The 18911-nt window shown below is 39.6% G+C and overlaps 2 protein-coding genes across 6 annotated transcripts; both read left to right on the top strand.

Moving 5' to 3' along the window:
• Positions 1–3683: 3683 nt before the first annotated feature.
• Positions 3684–8308, top strand: ube2d4 (ubiquitin conjugating enzyme E2 D4). The gene is made up of 7 exons (XM_082554053.1): positions 3684–3980; positions 5196–5259; positions 5338–5369; positions 5464–5541; positions 5640–5745; positions 6199–6292; positions 6415–8308. The coding sequence occupies exons 1-7, from the start codon at positions 3957–3959 to the stop codon at positions 6458–6460; spliced, it is 444 nt and encodes a 147-aa protein (XP_082410179.1). The 5' UTR covers positions 3684–3956; the 3' UTR covers positions 6461–8308.
• A 2088-nt stretch (positions 8309–10396) lies between these two features.
• dbnlb (drebrin-like b) lies at positions 10397–18911 on the top strand. 5 transcript variants are annotated; one of them, XM_082553503.1, is made up of 15 exons: positions 10399–10579; positions 12226–12281; positions 12508–12620; positions 12703–12777; positions 13094–13243; positions 14243–14320; positions 14628–14779; positions 14887–14941; positions 15089–15160; positions 15416–15539; positions 15832–15948; positions 16260–16355; positions 16562–16620; positions 16702–16789; positions 17582–18911. In XM_082553503.1, exons 1-15 carry the CDS (start codon positions 10497–10499, stop codon positions 17716–17718), a joined length of 1455 nt encoding a protein of 484 aa, XP_082409629.1. In that variant the 5' UTR covers positions 10399–10496; the 3' UTR covers positions 17719–18911. The 5 variants fall into 5 exon arrangements, with proteins under 5 accessions (XP_082409630.1, XP_082409629.1, XP_082409631.1 ...); XM_082553504.1 differs by lacking the exon at positions 15089–15160 and having other exon boundaries at positions 10397–10579; XM_082553505.1 differs by lacking the exon at positions 16260–16355 and having other exon boundaries at positions 10400–10579.

The raw sequence follows: 18911 nt of genomic DNA, 5'->3' as shown, positions 1-18911 counted from the left end.
CTGTCAAACAACAGGTGGCTGCTTTAAAGGCCGATGTACGCACCAGCAGCAATGCTCAAACGTCCCGTATCTTCCGAGGAAAGGGGTGTGTGTGTGTGTGTGTGTGTGTGTGTGTGTGTGTGTGTGTGTGTGTGTGCTTGGCAGTGACAAAAGCCCAGAGATAAGAACACGTCCCTTTCACCTAAGTCACAAAATATTAGCATGTGTTGCAACTCCATATATACTCTTTTCTTCTTTTATCATTCAGTTGTTACACAAATATGCAATCTGTGTCCCTGTGTGCAGCCTACAAAAAACGTGTTTCAGCTGCTTTTTTTTTTATTCTGTACTGGTTTGGACTACAGATGATAAGTTTATATTTAGTGAGACTTTCTATTTGATAACAGTACCAGGCCATTTGTTGGTGCTGCCACTGCCTGTCTGTTTCAGAGGAAATCCCTCCTTTGTCTCTCAAGGAAGCTCAACAAACTGGGAAAACCTGAATTTGTCATCAGAACTCAAACAGCTGGAACGCATTTGATTAGGGAGAGTCACCACTGAATGCAATAGTCAACACTAAAGATTAGTTATTACCAAGACTCAGGAGACTAGTCATTTCAAGAGCAGCACAGTAAAACGGTTTCCAGAGCTGTCAATCACCTTTCCACAAGTGTGGCGCAACGCAGAGTCACAGAGGCCTCTGGGGATTCTTCTGTAAGTGCTAAACCCCGATGGATTACTGGTTCTTTATGACTACATGTGTGGTTTGGGTCTGTGCTCCACATGATGCACATCTGATAAGGGTGGATCAGACGGGATAGGCGCAGGAGGCCTGGATCTGCTGTCTCCGGAGAGACATTAAATCATGATAATCAGAGATCAATTGAAATAAAGCCATTAAGAATATGAATCCACAAATAAGGATTGTGCAGAGCCTCTTAAAAGGCAAATATGGCTGTTTTAATAGCAACATTGTTTTAATATCAATATTACTGAACCTCCCATACTTGCGAAACATGTGTTAAAGCTTTAAATCTAATACAGTGTTTGTTTCTTAAACAACAGTGTTTCTACTCTTCAATTGTTATTCGGGGGGCTTTTTTTTTTTTTTAGATTTGCTGGAAATAATATATAGAACAAATTGTACAAAAGACTGTGATTCAGAAAACAGGTCATTAGTTGCCCTGTGACTGTAAACACTGCACGGCCTCTCAAAAACACTAAAATGTTGTAACGTTTTTCTTCTAGGCCCCCTGCTGCTTGTAAAAGTGAAATTCCACAAATGAAACCTGCAGAGCTCTCTATGTCCGCAATTATAGCATTTAATGTCATTTAATAATAACATCCTCGAAGCTATAAAAGTTTACATCATTGCATCATGTAAACTCTGCGAGCCAAAGGAGCACACAGTCATGTACCAGCTTGTTTTTATGTCCAAGGGAGCACAAAAGGGAAAGCTCTTATCATGCCTGTTTACTTATTGATGCGAGCTGTAAAATTCACAGATACCCACAGAAGCAAAAAAAAAGAAAAAAAGGAAGATTTGAGGAGCAATTTGGAGATTTTTCTAGGTCAAAGGCCAACTTAACACTGACAAGCAAAATCAAATCACAGCTGAGGAAATGAACCATGAAACAGTGATTGCTTCATACATAATGACCCTTTTTCCAGTTTCTTAGCTCAAGAATTATTTGATTGTGCAGAGTGCTGACTTCACTGCAAACATGAGTACTACTTGCACATATTGCCTGAGTATATAATCAAATCTAGACCATTGATACAAGGGGCGAACAAATATCTCTTAGTATGCATGAACAATAGATCTTTGTTCCATAAGAGAGCCCTCAGAAAGCTAACAGGCTGACCTGAAGGTAGAACACCTCTGGGGATTGTGAGCAAAGCTTGTGCTCAGCATTAATTGGTTGCGCTTTTATTGGATAATTTAGACATTAGTAAGACCCATTTAAGTTAATTTTGAAAATGACATGGAATATATGTGCTTTGTCACAGCAGCCATGGGAAAAGGGCCATTGAAAGGAGCATGGGCACAGACGCAGCTTTTGCATGATTGCTAAAATAAGTGGAATGCTTTCTGTTATATAATTGAACTTCGACTAATGATGATTCATGTGACCAAAAAGACAGATCACTGGAGTCTGCTGAGCCCGTGGTTTCAAATAACAGCACTATAGGCTATATCCCACATGAGACAGGTCAGCTAAGCTCCTACCCCCACCCATATCATCCCAGTTCTGACACATTCACACTTTGAGTCATACATCACTGGAACTTGGGGCACCGGTCATGTAACTAAAAACTCAACCTCTGGGTATAGGTGGGAAATTCCCCATACAGGTCAATGATCTGTTACCTTATTGAAACAGAGACATTTTACTTATTGCCTTCATCCCCTAAGCATCCCCTCCACCCCCTTTAATTGCACTTATCCCTATGTCAACTACAAAATCCCTATAGATTTGAAGGACACAGTAGCAAACAAATCATTGTGATTTGAGATTTCACAGGAAACTGTACAGCAAGGCGAGCTCTGTGCACTGAGGCCTTAAGCCAACAGTGTAGGCTTGGCTTTGTCTGAAAACCTCATGCTGATAAACAGCCTCTCCAAGAAGACAAACTCAGGCCCCTGCTGCACAAGACTCAAAACTTCAGCTACCTCTGCTGCTTGCTGAATCTGATTACAGGCAAGCCCCGAGGACAGGCAGGTCATTGAGAGCACAGAGATGAGCAAACAATAAGATATTATCTGAAGGAATCTTCAGTTTTCCAAAGGAAAATGGTCCCTCTCAGTGTCACATTGACGATAGGATCCTCAACCTGACACTGAATCAGCCATTTAAGAAGAATGAACACTGCGAGCCATTCATGCATACTCACTAAAATAATGAGAGCTCTTTTTTCACTCTTGTTTAAGACATATAAAGAGAAGCTCATGAGGCTTTGCAAGACAAGGCCATGCAGAAACTGGAGCATGCAGCTGACTCAAATGAATATGACTTTACAGTGATTGGGTATTGAATGAACAATTCTTTAGTCTTTTTCTCTATTCTTTATGTGCGTGTAAATAATAGACGTGTTTGACCTCATTGTACTTTACTCATCGATTGTTATGCACTTGAAATAAATAATTTGAAACAACATTGTAAAATACAATCCTTTGATTCTGGGAAGTGCAGTGTTTGGTTAGAAAAATTGTGCTTTAAACCCCGAAAAACTATTTAAAGTAAAAGTTGAACAGCATAATCTATTCTGACCATGTGGTTTCCTTGTGCATTAGCTGTTTTCAAACAGTGACATCTTGTGGACACCTCTGCTCAATTATTGTTGAAGCCTTTGTGTGTAATAATCCTTGAAGACATGTCGCTTGCCACTGTCTGTCTATTTAAACTTGAAGGATGCGCATTGAGGGATCACGCTTCATTTTGTCTGGGTGCTTTTAAAACAAACAAGCAAGCAAAAATCATGAAATCATTAAAATATGAATACATTTTTAAAACAAAAAAGTAAATACGTTAATTTAATAGTTTTTGTTTTTAAACAAATCGAAATCAGATTTCTTTCTCTAGTTTTCTTTTTTATTTATACAGATTTTTTACTTTTATCGTGACTCGAAACTGGTTAAATTACAGTTTGAACTACAACAATGGAAGTTGTAGGTCGGTCAATTCGTGAATTTTAAGTAAAGTCTCGCGATATTTAAACTGGCTGCCAGGCACCCAAAGAAGAGCAGTAATGAGAAGGAGACAGCAGCAAAATAGCTCAGTTGTTCCTAAGAAAGATCAACATATAACTCATTGTTGGTCACATTGCTTATACTAGAAACCAAACGTTCAGACTTAGACGGCATTTGTCGTTTATACGCACACTGAGATTTGAAAGTACGCGGCCTCAGAAGCCAAATTTTATGTGTGAAGTGCTAACTGTTAGCTGACAGGCTACCTAGCATAGCCATTGAAGCAATGGCGTTGAAAAGAATTCAGAAGGTGAGTGTATATTTGCTTACAAGTGCTAGCCATATCTTCAATATATACATTTTTTAAGCTTGAGTCCCCTCTGTAACGATGTTGCCTGTGTCTAAACTTTTCTTTGGGTCGAATTAGCAGTGCTAGCTTGATTTTTCTGCTCCTGTTTAAAATAATTTATAGACAAAGAATGGCTAACCCACCGGTGGCCCCATTGGTGCACTGCTACAGTAACGGTCGCAGTTAACAAACACGCTGTTTATTTTAAATGTTTCTTTGTGTGAAATTATGCCTTTTTCTCCTGAAAGGTTACTAAGCACTCTTGTTAGTGTTTCTAGTTGTGTTTCACAGTGCAACGTAAAGCTCGGCTTTGACATTATTGAGTGTGTGCTCTTTGTTTTTATTATTGTTGGGTATGTAGATGACCTGTTGATAAATCAGTGGGCGGACAGTTGTCTTTATCGTTGTATCAGTAACTGTCGCTGATGATGTTGCTGAATGACAGCTGCTTGTTGGTTGCCAAAATTGAACCCTAGTGTCAGTGTTGCCATATATGGAATGGCAAATGGGGCACTGGAGCAGGGCACTGTGTATATTTATATAACAGAATAGATAGGCTTTCATTCAAGAGATGTTTAATAACGGGCCTTATTTCTGTTTGAATATCTGCTGAATATCTTTCTGTGTTCAACCAAGCTTTGATTTGAGTTAATTACATATCACAGCATGCCTCTTGGGGGGGAGGAGAATTAGATTTTAATTTAAAATAAATGTTTTTAATCCGTGGGTATGTAGTTCATCAAACTACTGATGAGGCTTCAGTTTTGGCCTATTTTCTCCTGCTACAGATGTGTTATTTCTATATAAAACAGCCTGTCAGATGGAACATATGGGTGGGACAAAATATTTATGACATTATATTGCAGTGCAGCATCTTGTGTTATAATATTGTTCCTTTTAGAGTGCAGGCACTCTAAAAGCGTTCCCACACCAGTTTCACTTACCAGCGTTAGTGGCTCATAAGACCTCCAGGTTATGCTTAACGATTGAATTCATCTCTTATTTATGTACACAGAGACTGCAGTGTTTTGTAGACTGTTGTGTAGTCTATCAAGAACTGTTGATGGTGCCAGTATGCTGGTACATGGATTGTGATAGCATCACATCAAGAGTTAATTTGTGTTTTCTTTGAACTTCAAACGTTCTGATTCACTTTGTAATTACCCTGACTTTTAGGAACTGTCGGACCTGCAGAGGGATCCTCCTGCCCAGTGCTCTGCTGGACCAGTTGGAGAGGATTGTAAGTAGTTTAACAGTTGTTGAGTAATCTTTGAAGATTTATGTGTGATTTACATAATTTTGTTTTTCCTCCTCTCAGTGTTTCATTGGCAGGCAACAATAATGGGTCCAGTAAGTGAAACACTTATCACACCCAATACAGTTAAAGTGCGCTTATAAATGAAAATCATGACCCCTTACTTTATTTCTCTTCCTATTTAAACAGAGTGACAGTCCATATCAGAGTGGAGTGTTCTTCCTCACCATTCACTTCCCAACGGATTACCCCTTTAAACCACCAAAAGTGAGTAAAACAGTGAGGCACAATGCTTCTTATTTTTTAAATTTATTCTGTCATATAATTGGCCTTACATCATTTTTTTTTTCTATGTTTTGGAACAGGTTGCATTCACAACAAAAATTTACCACCCAAATATCAACAGCAATGGAAGTATTTGTCTGGACATTCTGAGGTCACAGTGGTCACCTGCACTTACAGTTTCGAAAGGTAAAAAAATAAATTAAAATGTGTGGTGTGGGTGTACATATACCCAGTACATGAGCCAAAAAGTGTTTGGGGAAAAAAAGATTTAGCCAACAGATTTATGATAAACAGATTGTTGCCTGCTTGTTGAGAGAATTGAAATGATGCCAAAGCCATAACATAAAATTACACTCTACGTAAAATTATACCTTCCGTTTCTTTGGATTGTACTGTAGATGGGTCCAATTCATCTGCTAATTTTGGGCTAGTGCGTCGATGTAGTGATTGATTAACAAATTATTATTGAACTTATTTGTAATGGCACATATGAAATGATTGGAGTGCTTCTAGATGTGATTTTGATTATTTAAGAAGTTAAAATGACATCTTGCTGTGCTGATGGTAGGAGTAGAACACAGTTATGTCTATAATAAATCCCCTCTCAAAGATTTTTAACTTTGATTCTTTCTTCCACAGTATTATTGTCCATCTGCTCTCTTCTGTGCGATCCAAACCCAGATGATCCGCTGGTACCAGAGATCGCCCACACGTACAAGGCTGACAGGGAAAAGTAAGTGTAAAACATGACTGCTTTTGCCACAGTTGAGCTCACAGCCAGGTACACTCATGCTGCAAGATTAACTTCTGAGTTTGAGGTTAAGTTAAACTTTTCACATTGCATGTGTTTTACAGGTACAACAAACTAGCAAGAGAATGGACACAGAAGTATGCAATGTGAGAACACCAAGGAGATCAGAACTACAAGAACAAAAGAAACACAGATGATTTGTAACTTGAAGTAAATGAGCATCAAAGTAGTTGGGGGACTTTGGGGGAGGGGGGTAAACTAAACAACAGCCCACTTTTTGGAGAAGGAAGCGGTACTATGAGGTACAGTGCCACTTGGCTTTGTGTGTGTTGAGCTGATACAGTGTGCTCTGCTTCATGACTTGTATGGATCTGCTGAGCAGGACCTAATGGACTCCTTAAAGCACTCCCACATGGAATACCAGAAAACTCTTTACAATCCCTACCACCGTACTCAGACTTTAAACTGTTACTCTTGCTATTGTGATGATCATTATAATTGTTGCTTTCTATAAGCATCATTTTTACCATCATTGAGTCATATCGTCGTGCTACTCAGAAACAAAATGTTTGATTTAGGAGATTATTTCTCCCTTCATTTCAGAGGTACTATCTGCACCCCACTGGATGTCTTGTTACTGTATTTCATGTTTTCTGGTGGCCTTTCTGTGTTATGTTGATGTGCAATTTAGACAGAATGTTTCCTGTTGAACACAAAAGTGTGCAGTGCCATTACCAGCAGCTGATCTGTTGGCACGTAACTGTCTCTGCCCTGAAACAATGTGAAAGGTGTTAAGAAGGATTTGTCTCCATCATCCGCTGCAATTGGAGTTGTAACAGTATTGAGTTGTTTTGAAAACACTGGGGAGCTGCTGTTTATAAGTTAGCGGGTAGGTTAACGTCCACCTCCATCTTTCTCACACATGCCATCGTTCTTCTGTCTTGAATAATAAATGACGGCTGGTGTCCATAGTGCTCAAAAACTACTGCTGTTTAACATGTTATGCTGTGTAGCTATGAATGTGGCTACTCTTTGTCGTGCAGTCATAGCTGTGCGCCACTTCCTCAGTACAGTTACTCAGGTATCTTTAAGAAGATCATCAGCCTTTTACATGCGGTGACCCATGGTGAGAAAAATGATCAGGGTTAACACAGTCCGACTTCTAAAAATAGCACTTGCCTAATTTTGCGGTTCTGTTCAAATAACGACCCATCACTGACTGCAACTTACTGCAGTGTGATCAAAGACATACCACAATGGGTCTGTGCTGCACAGAAATATATGCTGTCCGAAACATACTGTTACTCTCATTATTTCTCTCCACTTATTTCAGTGTTTTTAAAGCGACTGGTTGTGTGGTTGTGAACAGCTTGCAAATGATGCTGTTTTTGAACAGACTTGATGTTTTGCAGCTCTGTGTCACTTACAGTCATAACATTACAGTTTGGTATGCTTTAAATATCAGGATTTATGTTCATTTTCATCATTGTTCTGCTTTTTTTTTTTTTCCCCCCTCCATTAATAAGCAACACTGACAGTAAACTTTTTCCTTTTTTTTTTTTTCTTTTTTTTTTTTTTTTAGGGTATAATGTTTGGCTTTTTTTTTTTCTTCTTTTTAAATTGTATCTTTGAAAGTGTGGGTTTTTTTTGTTTTGTTTAGATTTTTTTTTCTCATTTGTGTCATGAATATTGAGCACGATTTTGATGTGTCATAATGTAATAGTAAGATAATCCATTGTAACTGTTGGACAAAGTAGTTGGAAAAGTTGTCAAAAATCACAATTCAGTGCGTCGACGCTGCCAGTATAAAGGGAATTATTGGATATTAGGAGCAAGAAATTTCTGCTATTGAGCTATTATTTAATAGATTCATACAGAAAGGTAAATAGCTAAGCATGATTATTTAAGAAGCTTTGATTGTAGAATTAACACCATTGTTTAGATGCTGACTATAGATTTTTAATATTCTACTGTAAAAATAAAAACATGTCAAAACAAGTTGTCCTAAAAGTATACCGTATATACTAAAATGTTTTGAAAATGTACCCACCGAATGCTCCGACACCTCCGCTGTAATACTACAAGTCCAGTCTTTGTGTGCATTGGTGTTTATTCATCTAGCTATTTATTTATTAGAAAGCTGGGTATCTTCCAACTATTCAGCAAGAGCCTCAGTTCATAATATGAGTAATGCTACATTGACTTCCTTTAACCCACGTGTTCATTACGGTTTCATATAGGCAGCTTGGCATGCTTTGCACTCTGGTGATCCTTCTCAGCCATTTTGCAGAATATCAGGGATTTCGTTGAATTTCATCTGCCTAACACCTCTGACTAAAAGTTTAGCCTTAACCCTCCTTAACCCTCATTTTTGTGTGTGTATGTGTGTATATATATATATATATATATATATATATATATATATATATATATATGGAGAGAGAGAGAATGTGTCATATAAACTGTAAATTTGCTATCAGGGCTGTATTCCCAAAATGGGTGATTCATTATATCAGTAGAACTGGAAGCCTGCATAAAGAGTTCACAATGTTTTGTTTAAAGAAAAAAAAATCAGCTTAGCTTTTACTGAATGCAGGACCAGCCTTCACGCATCTTAAAATCTGGAATATATGTGTGCTTGAACTGCCATCATGAACAGTCACGTCTTCGCGTAACCTACACAAGATAATTATGACCTTGTTATAACATGAATAAAGTTCATCTTGATTTCTTGTTGTTTGCAGTCATTTCATGGAGAGCCTGACTGATTTCTCAGCGTATCACACAATGTTTCTGTACCCAACATGATCAGAAAAAATATGTTTGGGGTCATTTAGAAATGGTGTCACCTCACAGCTTGTCCAGCAGAGTGCTCTCTGACTCATTTACAATGCTTTTGGCAACCACTGCAGCACCTGTTTGCATTTGTTCCTCATCACGGGGGATTTTAAATTGGGTATTTATGATTTTTTTTTTTTGAGTTGGCATTGACTTGACATTAAAAGACATTCAATTAACATTTTGCAGACATTTTTTTTAAAAAATACTTCTTAAAGACAAATGGTAAATGGTTCCTTTATTTTATAATAAAAGTTTAGGTTCATCTCTGGAGAGAGAGAGAGAAATATGTACTATAGTCACAGCAGTGATTCATGTCTCAGTCCTTTAAATGTTGCTATGAAGACATTTTCAGGGTAGAAATAGAGAAATGTGTGATCTGGTTTGTTTTAGGGCCTTAAAGTGGGTTTTATTATACCTAAATTACATACACTGGTGTTTATTTTTACTGTGAGTCCTATTACTGCTAAAATTTATTCACTGTTACGATTCCTTCCACTGTGGTTGGATATTGACTAAAATGTGTCTTACTTTTCTTTTGGAGCTGTCTACTCGGCTCTTTTGTGGATGCCAGAACATCAAGTAACCCTGCCATAGAGTATCACAACCTAGTTTAGGGTGTGGGCACATGCACAGTTCAGTGAATTAACTTTAAGCACATTATCACCATATTACAGCAGCTTTGCCAGGTATTGAGAAGCAGATGCCTGTGTGATATATTTATCAAAATTCCCAGTGTGAATCAAGACAAATGTTCATAATTTTCCTTTACATTTGATCCCTATAGTTGTTTCCTATACTTCCTATATAGACACTTTTGGGGGAAATGTATATCTTAAACGGGAGAGAAACCATATATTTTGCACCATTCTTTTTTTTGTTGGTTTGTTTGTTTTAAAGTTACACAAGTTAAAAAAAAAAATAATCATGTAATATGCTCTAATAACTGTAGGGTTAAAATTTTGAATTTCTAATTTATTTCAATGAGTTCCCAGTAAAAGGTGAGGCCTTTACTGGTCCTGTGGACGTTTGATACGTAACATTATGGGAGATTTTTGCGGTGCAGACAGCAGTGATTGCGTAAAGGTCAGTTTCGTCTGATCTCACTAAACCTTTGATATTTGCATCATGATTTTTCGGAAACATCGCTGCAACTAATTATAGTCGACCCGGTAAATTATTAGAAACAACGCACACAACACTGTTATCATTACCATGGCTGACATCTAGCCTCTAGGCTAAACTAGCCCCCCCTCCTCCGGCTGAAAGTCAGCAGCATCATTGCCACTCCTCCCAATAGGAAGGGCGCATCCCGGTAGCTAGCTGGCTAGCTGTACTCAGAATAACGATGGCAGTTAACCTCAGCAAAAATGGCCCTGCATTAACAGCTGCATATAAAGAAGTGGTAGATGAAAAATCCAATACCAACTGGTAAGGAGAAACATTTTCATAGCAGTATTAGCTGTTTGTACGAGGGAGGTTGTTAGCTACATTGTTGGCTAGCTTTGAGCGAGTCGACAAGTAACTTAACCTATCGTAAAATAAACTTAGCCAGTTACCTAGAAATAATGGTAGTTTGGGAACCACATTAGAGTTTGTAGTTTTTATATAACCGATAACGTTTATTAAGAGTCATCTTTGTATAATGTAGGAGTTTAGTTTCTGACATTTATTGGTGATCTGTTGATTAATAACCTTAAAGATGTGCTAACGAGATAGCTAGTTACAGTGTTGTCAGTTGACGGCTATACTGAGCCAACTAAGATGCTCTGACTGTATTTTTAGCTCAAATTAAATGAAATCATGAAAGGGCGTGAGGTAAGTCGCTAGCGTCCTTGCCCACTTCCTGGTAACATATCAGAAGTAATTTATAACCAGTAAGTGATACTAGAACTTCCTCTTTGTTTTACCCAACGTTACAGAAAGTGTTTGTGGTTTGAAATTTAAACCTGTTGAAGTTCAGCCGCCGTGTTTAATGATGACCCGAATTAGATAATCCCCGAGAGGACGTGTTCAGAGAGAGGACTACTGGCTCTGTGTGGACTCTGAAAATGTCTCTCATCAAACCAATGTTTGCCTTTCTTCCCTCATTTTAAGCAGTCGACAGCCACCGCCTACCAGCTCAGCAATTTGCTTTTTTTTTTTTTTTTTTAAATGGTGCTGCTAACAGGATTAAGTAAATGTAGAATAAAGAAGTGATCTTTCGGAGTGAGCAAGTTCCTCTGATATGAACTGCTACGTGCTGTGTCCTGATAACAAGCAAATGCCCTTTAAAATCCACAGCACACTGGATTTTTACTTTGTAAGCGTTATTGTTGGGCTTAAATTAGCAGCCTGTGTTGAGCTATAATTAGCATTATAACATGTGGCTGCTTTTTATGAATTCTGTGGAGGAACAGATCAGTTCATCTGTGTAGTAAATCATAAATGCATCCTGGGTTGTCTCTGGAAGGAGATCTCCAAGCCAAGTGAAATAAGAATGTCACAACACGTCCCTGAATTACACCATACACCTACCTACAACTTACTAAAAACTGACGCAGTTATGAGTTCATATCAGCCAAATCTCTATTAACTTCATGTGGAACTCCCCTGCTATTCATCACCTAAATAAATATTTTGTTGCATACAAATAACCCACAAAAACTCATTTAGACTGACCCCGACACGAAAAACCAGACTCTATGAAAGGCTTCTTCAAATGCCTCCATTTTTAATGTATTTACACACAGAAAATGGAGCTATGTATTAACTAAAGCTCGGTTGTTTAGGTCTGCTAGTCTTTATTTTTACTAGGATTTTCACAGCAAAGAAATTTCAGTGGAACTTTTCTTCTTGGGCCTGCGGCCTGTAAAGATTACTCAAAAGGCTGCTAGAAATGAGGGTTAGAAACTGCAGCAGTGTTTACACTACACCTGTTTCCCCTGTATCGTGTGTAAATGGGGCTTAAGTGATACTTTGAATAGGTTTGCAAAACAACTCTTGTTTACTGTGAAATGATGCGTATCCACTTTTCTGTCTGTGGGATCTGTTTTCAGCCAGTGGTGTAATTAGGTGTAATCTGGTGCTTTATACAGGGCCTTGTTCACCTATGAGGGAAACAGCGATGACATCCGACTGGCAGAAAAAGGGGGTGAGTAACCATGTGGATATTTTAATCAAGTTTTTATGATCTCGACACGATATTAGCAAATGTGTGCAGGAATGCCACCGTCAGCATAGCGGTACTGGAATATCAGCACAAAAGGACTGCTTGCCTCTGCTTTCTCACCCCATGATTTGCAATGGGGAAAAAATGCCAACAGTTACACAATGAACCACAATAACCATTTGACTTTTCCACGATGTTTATGCATCAGATGGAGGACTGGAAGAGCTGGTTGAAGAACTCAACAGTGGAAAAGTGATGTATGCTTTCTGCCGGGTCCAGGATCCAAATTCCGGCCTGCCCAAATATGTCCTCATCAACTGGGTCAGAGCGACACTCAGCTATTAAACATGTGTTTGCCGTCTCTGTTATGGTCACTAACCCTCTAAATGTTGTTGCATTTCAGACTGGAGAGGGAGTTAAGGATGCCAGGAAGGGAATATGTGCAAATCATGTCAGTGCCATGTCCAATTTTCTGAAGGTAGTGTGAAACCTTTGAGTCTAGTTCAAATACACATTGGAATTTGTACTGCTGTCTGCTTGTGTTTGCAGAGGAGGCCTAACTGCATGCACCTTAATGCTGACTTTACCGCATGACATTCAGTAAATGGATACACATTCCTGCTCCTAGAATTGTCATTAATGTAATAGCTTTGCTGGAATGATGTCAGTGTTATTAATGCCACACTTGCAAGGAGTTCATTGCTGTGGCTGGTTTGTGTGTCGGAACCAAGATGAAACTAGAAGGGTGTCCTCCTTTGTGTTTTAAAAGGAACTGTTCTTCTTTGCTGTTTCAGGGGGCCCATGTCACAATAAATGCTAGAGCAGAGGAGGATGTGGAGCCCGAGTCGATTATGCAAAAGGTGGCTAAAGCCTCAGGAGCCAACTACAGCTTCCACAAAGAAGCTTCCAGCCGCTTCCAGGACAGCGGTCCGCAGGGTCCCGTGGTATGCACTTCCACTTGCCTGTCAACAATAGAACAAGATAAGCAGTGAACTAGATCTTAACTAGACTCCTTTATCTCAGATCATGCACACATCTTAAATGTTTTTTTTTTTGTTTTTTTTTTTTGTTTAATGGTCATCTGCAATCTGATTTATAAGAGTTAATTGGATCCATATTAAAAATAGTCATTATTCCTTTTACAAATCACAGTCTACCTCTGCACACATGTTTCAGCATCATTTCCCTGCCCAAACATCTGCATTCAGTCATAAACAGTCACAGAAATGAAGCTGCTGATCCAGACATCCAAATATTGGCACTCGTACTGCTGTATGAGCATTTTCACGGTGAACTCAATCTGCATTATATTGAAAATGTGCCATGCAGTGATTGTGTGAGATCTCTCACTGTTTTTGCACAGTGCGTGTGTGCCAAGTGAGAATGCAGAAGGAAGAGTGTATTCAAGCCACCCTGGTGTGGAAATGCAGTCACGTTCACACAGAAAATAAACAAAGGCAACATTGTTCTTGGTCACTTGTGCACATATTATAAAATGATATGTGTTCTGATTTTCTTCAGCGCTCTTTGATGTATCAGATTTTTTTTTTTTTTTTTTGGTTTATCAGTTAGCCTTGTTAATGTGATGTGAAAGCTGCTTCATATTGAGGAAAGGCGAGCCAGGCCTTCATGCATCCTGTCACATCCTGTCACATCCTGGCCTCATTCTGCATTTCAGCTGCTGTGTGCTGCTGACCGCCGGTGTCAGCAGCGTACAGTCTCGCCCTTTCCACTGCGCTCTGTGTTGGGAATGATGACAAAGTGATGACACAGCACTGATTAAAAGCTGAGCAGATTTTTAGATTTTGTGTCATATATGATGTGTTTATGAAGTTTGTCCACAAGTAACCTGTGAAATAAAATACTTTTTTTGTATTTTAATTTAGTCTGGCAATTCTGCCAACACTGGACGGCATATCGATGTTTGTTTCCTTGTCATACAGGGCTCAGTCTACCAGAAAACCAACGCCATGTCAGAAATCAGAAAGACCAACAAAGACAACTTCTGGGCCCAGGCAGAGGTACACTCATTAAACAATATGTACTTGTCTCTTATCTCTGTGAAAATGCAAGAAATGCCTCAAATATTTTAACATATTACACATCCTGCCTTTTCTGTTAAGCTCCTTAGTGCCATGTATTTTTCACTCTATAAAAAATACATGGCACATAGCCTTTTCCATCACAAATGTAACTGTGATGAGTAACCGCTTAGTTACAACTTTTTGGTGGTGCTAATTTCCCAGCAGTTTTCTTTTGTTAATCATTGTAAAATCAAGCTTTTCAACGACTGTGACGTTTGACCTTGTTGCTGTGATTGGCTTTTAGAAAGAAGAGGAGAAGCGTCGACTGGAGGAGCGGCGCAAGGCAGAGGAGGAGCGCAAGCACCTGGAAAGGGAGAGGAAAGACAGAGAGGCCAAGGAGGCAGCGATGAGGGAAAAAAGGGACAAGGAGAGGTCCTCTCAAATTGACCAACAAAAGTAGGCTTGTCTAATAATGAGGCCAGTTTGCAATTGTTTCTTTTTATCTTTTCTTTTTTAAACAAAGGTTCAAATTACATTTTCTCTGTTTTCTCATTATTAATTAGGAAGTACCAGCAGCAGCAGGAAGCTGAGAGTAGAGAGCAGGAAAAACCCCGTTGGGTGAGTGCCTCACTGGGCCACTGACACGACTACATTTAATTAACCGTGTTCATTTTTGAGTACTTTTTGGTGGTGCTTACACCTTCTAAACGCAAGTCAGGAAGGTAGCAAAGTCAGCAGTGCCAATATTGATATTAACATTATCAGGAGGAGCAGGAGGAGAACCAGGCAGCCCAGACGAGAGCAGTCAAGAGAGGTGAATCTGTGGAGAAGGCCAATGTGAGTTCCCCTTCACCCAAGTGCTCTTCTTCTGGCTAATTTACTCTTTTCTTTTGCCTAAATCAAAATCTCTAATCCAGTGTAAGCCCTTTGATGCTCAGGGGAACGCACCTCTCTTCCAGCTTCTGTCTCGTATGACGTCAATCTTCAGATTGATTTGTTATTTTTGTGTCGTTTGACAAACGCTTTCCACCACATTACCGACGACCTCGGTCTAATGCTTTTTGTACATATTATTGGTTTTCTTCCTCTCAGGAGGCTGCTTCTCTCATCTCTCAGCGTGCTGTGAACCCCAGAGAAATGTTCAAGCAGAGAGAGAGAGGAATAACTCCCAGTGACTCAGATGTACCTCCTGCTGCTCCTGCAAGCCCTCAGCCAGGTATTTTCGCACTGTAAACAACGACTTGGTCATGTAAATCATTGAATGTCAGCATCTTTTTCAGGTAGTGGTAGGTATAAATTCTGTAAGTGATTATTTCCCCATCACTGTCCTTTTCCATAGTTGAAATGTTCCATCAGACTGTCTAGTTGTCTCGTAGTTCATACTTAACTCTGTCGCCATAATGCTGTCTCTTCCTCTGCTCAACCTGTCTGGTCTTTGTTTTCTGTCTCTTCAATTTTTGTTTTGTTTTTTGGGGGGTTCTGGGGGCTCAATGTGCATCTCTGCTCAGGGCGTCTTCAAAGCCCCTTTCTGTCTAAGCAAGTGTATGAATCTGAGCGAGCCAGCTCACCTCAGCGCCAAGCTTCTCCTGTACCTGCAGGCTCTGCCTCTCCTGTCCATGCCACAGGTGTGAGCTTTAAACACACACACATGCGCACACACACACAAACAACAAGTTGGGTGTCAGACTGACACTTAACAACAGCGAATCGCTTCGTGTCTCGTTGTTCTGGTGTCTCATCTTTCACATTTCTTGTAATCTGCCATTTCATCATGAGTCATGCTTCCATTCTGTTTTCTTAAGACTTGTTTTGATACTCCTTAAGTTAAGCAGACCAAGAACGCCCTTATGTCTGAGCCTGGTGGTGGAATTTAAGCTTGTGTGCTCTTGTGAATGTCTTCCACATGCATGTCTGTGCTGGTGTTTTGGGTGATAAGAGCCTGATGGTGGTGGTGATGATGATGATGATGATGATGATGGGCCGTCCCGGTGTGAGTATGATGAGCAGGACGCAGCCCCTCAGGAGCAGCAAGGTGGGGTTCATTTCACGGGCAGTGTTATCCTTTATATCATTTTCCCAACCCTTCCATCTGCTTCAGTATAAACACATTGTCGTGATTTGCTGTGATAAAATAACTAAACTTGCATCTTGATAAAAGGCTGTTCCTGAAACCTGCTGGTAAGGCTGACAGCCCAGGCCCCCCACACACTCATTCTTACAGTTCTCTCTCTATTCCAGAAGAAGCACCGACTGCTAACTCGTGCGTCACAGAGCCAGTTTATGAAGACCCTCCTCAAGTGAGTGTTTACTTACCTTTGGCTGGACAGTGATAGACATAAGCAGCCACTATTAAAACCAATTTCTCTGTTCTCTCCTAGGCAGAGGAGACTAACACCTATGAAGTGACTGCTGAGGAGACATCAGACAGAGGCATCTGTGCGAGAGCTTTATACGACTACCAAGCTGGTCAGTCTCGGGTTAAAGTTCTTAGATATTTGACCAAATTCCAACACATGGCCATTTATCTATGGGACACATTCTTGATAGAAGGAATATGGGTGTATATTAATTTTTTTTGTGGAAAACCTAATTATCCCTACTACACATGACAGTCATCAGCAGCTCTCACACAGTAGCTACTAAGTAATGCAGAGTTCAGAATTGCTTTATCTCGCTGTGCTTGTTGTTTCCAGTTAGCTTCAGTATCTCAGTTAAGTTGAAAATGACGCTGAAAAGTCACCCTAAAAGTAGCAGTATGTTTTGTAAAAAAAATAAACGGGTAAAAGACAGTAAAGAGTGACAGAAAAGGGGGACGTGAACAAAGATTAGGGAGAATGAAAATAGAAGTTGCAGCATCCACGCTGCCCTGGCTCAACATCCCAGATATCCAACCTATTCAGCCCTTCAGCTATTCATCTTTTATCTAAGTCAAGCGCACCTCACTGGCTCTGACTCATTTTAATTCAGCCTTTATGTTAAAATGTGTGTATTTCATACTGATGCCTATCAGGGTCACAATGACTCTTTTGGTGCTTCTAGGTAGAGGTGTGTTTTTTCTTTTTACCCACACACCCTAGAATTCACTGTATGATTAATAAACCCATTTTAGGAAAAGTCCTGAAATCTGAGATCATGGGGTTTTATTTTAGTGCCAGAGCACTTTCAGTGACACCTTTGATGGTTTTAGTGTTTAGGAAGTTTGACTGAAGTATGTGTTGAGAAATTTCTTAAAATAAACCCAAACTTCTTTTCTTTTAGCTGATGACACAGAGATCTCTTTCGACCCCGACGACATCATTACCGGGATTGAGATGATAGACGAGGGCTGGTGGCGAGGCTACGGCCCAGATGGCCATTTTGGAATGTTCCCGGCCAATTACGTGGAGGTCATGTAAGCCCGGCGCGCCGCTTTCCCCACCGATCATCGATCGGAGCGGCAGGCCCGTAGGACCTCTGCAGTAAACACGACACACAGCAACGTCAGTCCTCACACACTAGATATCAGGCCGAAGTGAAGCAAATGAGCCTCCACTTCCTGGATAAAAATAACATGAATGGTCATCGCGGGCCTGAAGCTTTTGATTTCAAGAAAGTATTTCCATTAAATCGTTGATGTTATAAGCAAGTGATGGCATAGTGTAGGGATTTGTGAAGACCTACAGGCCAACCAAACACCTCCCTTTGTCATTCCAAAATTAAGTCCTGTAAATGTGATGCAGTGTCAGCCTCTTTAATTTTGTTGTGAGCATTTCTATTTCACGTTTCTTCCAAAGTGGCTTCAGTTTGATTTCAGGTATAATTTCGTCGTTACTTTGTAGCAATTGCTCCTCTCCATTTCAGGAAAGAAAAAAAAATCAAAGGTGGTGGTACCAGCTACAGAATAAACTTTTGCCTTGATTTTTGCCTTTCTGTACCGGCAGACTGAATAATTTTTTATTATTATTATTGTTATGTGACTGAATTTGCATCCTGTGTGAATTTGAAACCTTTACTGATACGACTGTGGTTAATTACATATTTAAAAAAAACAAAACTTGTTTGCTGTGCTCTGAGTGGTAGGCTCTGTAGTAGGAAATGCATAAAGTGGTTCCTTTTTAACTGTGAGCAAACGTTTTTGCTTTCATTTCATTTCAATTCCTTCCTCATATGGGCCGCATCATTTCACCATTTGAACATATTGAACTTTTCAGGGAGAAGTTGAAAAGAAGAAGGCGTAATCAGCATTATTTCTGTTCTGTTATATTTGGATCTCGCTGGACTGAGGTTGACTGAGTGTATAATAGATGTCTGACGATAAGTGACGATATTATGGTGCCATTATGACGGGGCGTTAATGCAGTGATAACATTTTATTGACACGTTTAAGCAGCTTGTCGGCACATTTTATGCAAAACCACTATTTTTTATCATGGAACAAAATGTTTTGCTCTTTTGAACTTTGAGGTCAGTTAACAAAAGGAAAGAAATGAGTTGATCGCAAATAGCAAAGGGCATTGTTTATCCATTCCAATGTTTCATGTTTGAGGTTTCTTTTTCCAGAGTCTATTGTAATGCACAAACGTCCTTCATAATAAAAATAAATAGGCAA

Source organism: Aulonocara stuartgranti (assembly GCF_965226115.1).
Source record: "Aulonocara stuartgranti genome assembly, chromosome: 12".
NCBI classification, from domain to species: domain Eukaryota; kingdom Metazoa; phylum Chordata; class Actinopteri; order Cichliformes; family Cichlidae; genus Aulonocara; species Aulonocara stuartgranti.
The sequence above is the reverse complement of the archived record's forward strand: the minus strand, read 5'-3'. Positions and strand labels throughout refer to the sequence as shown.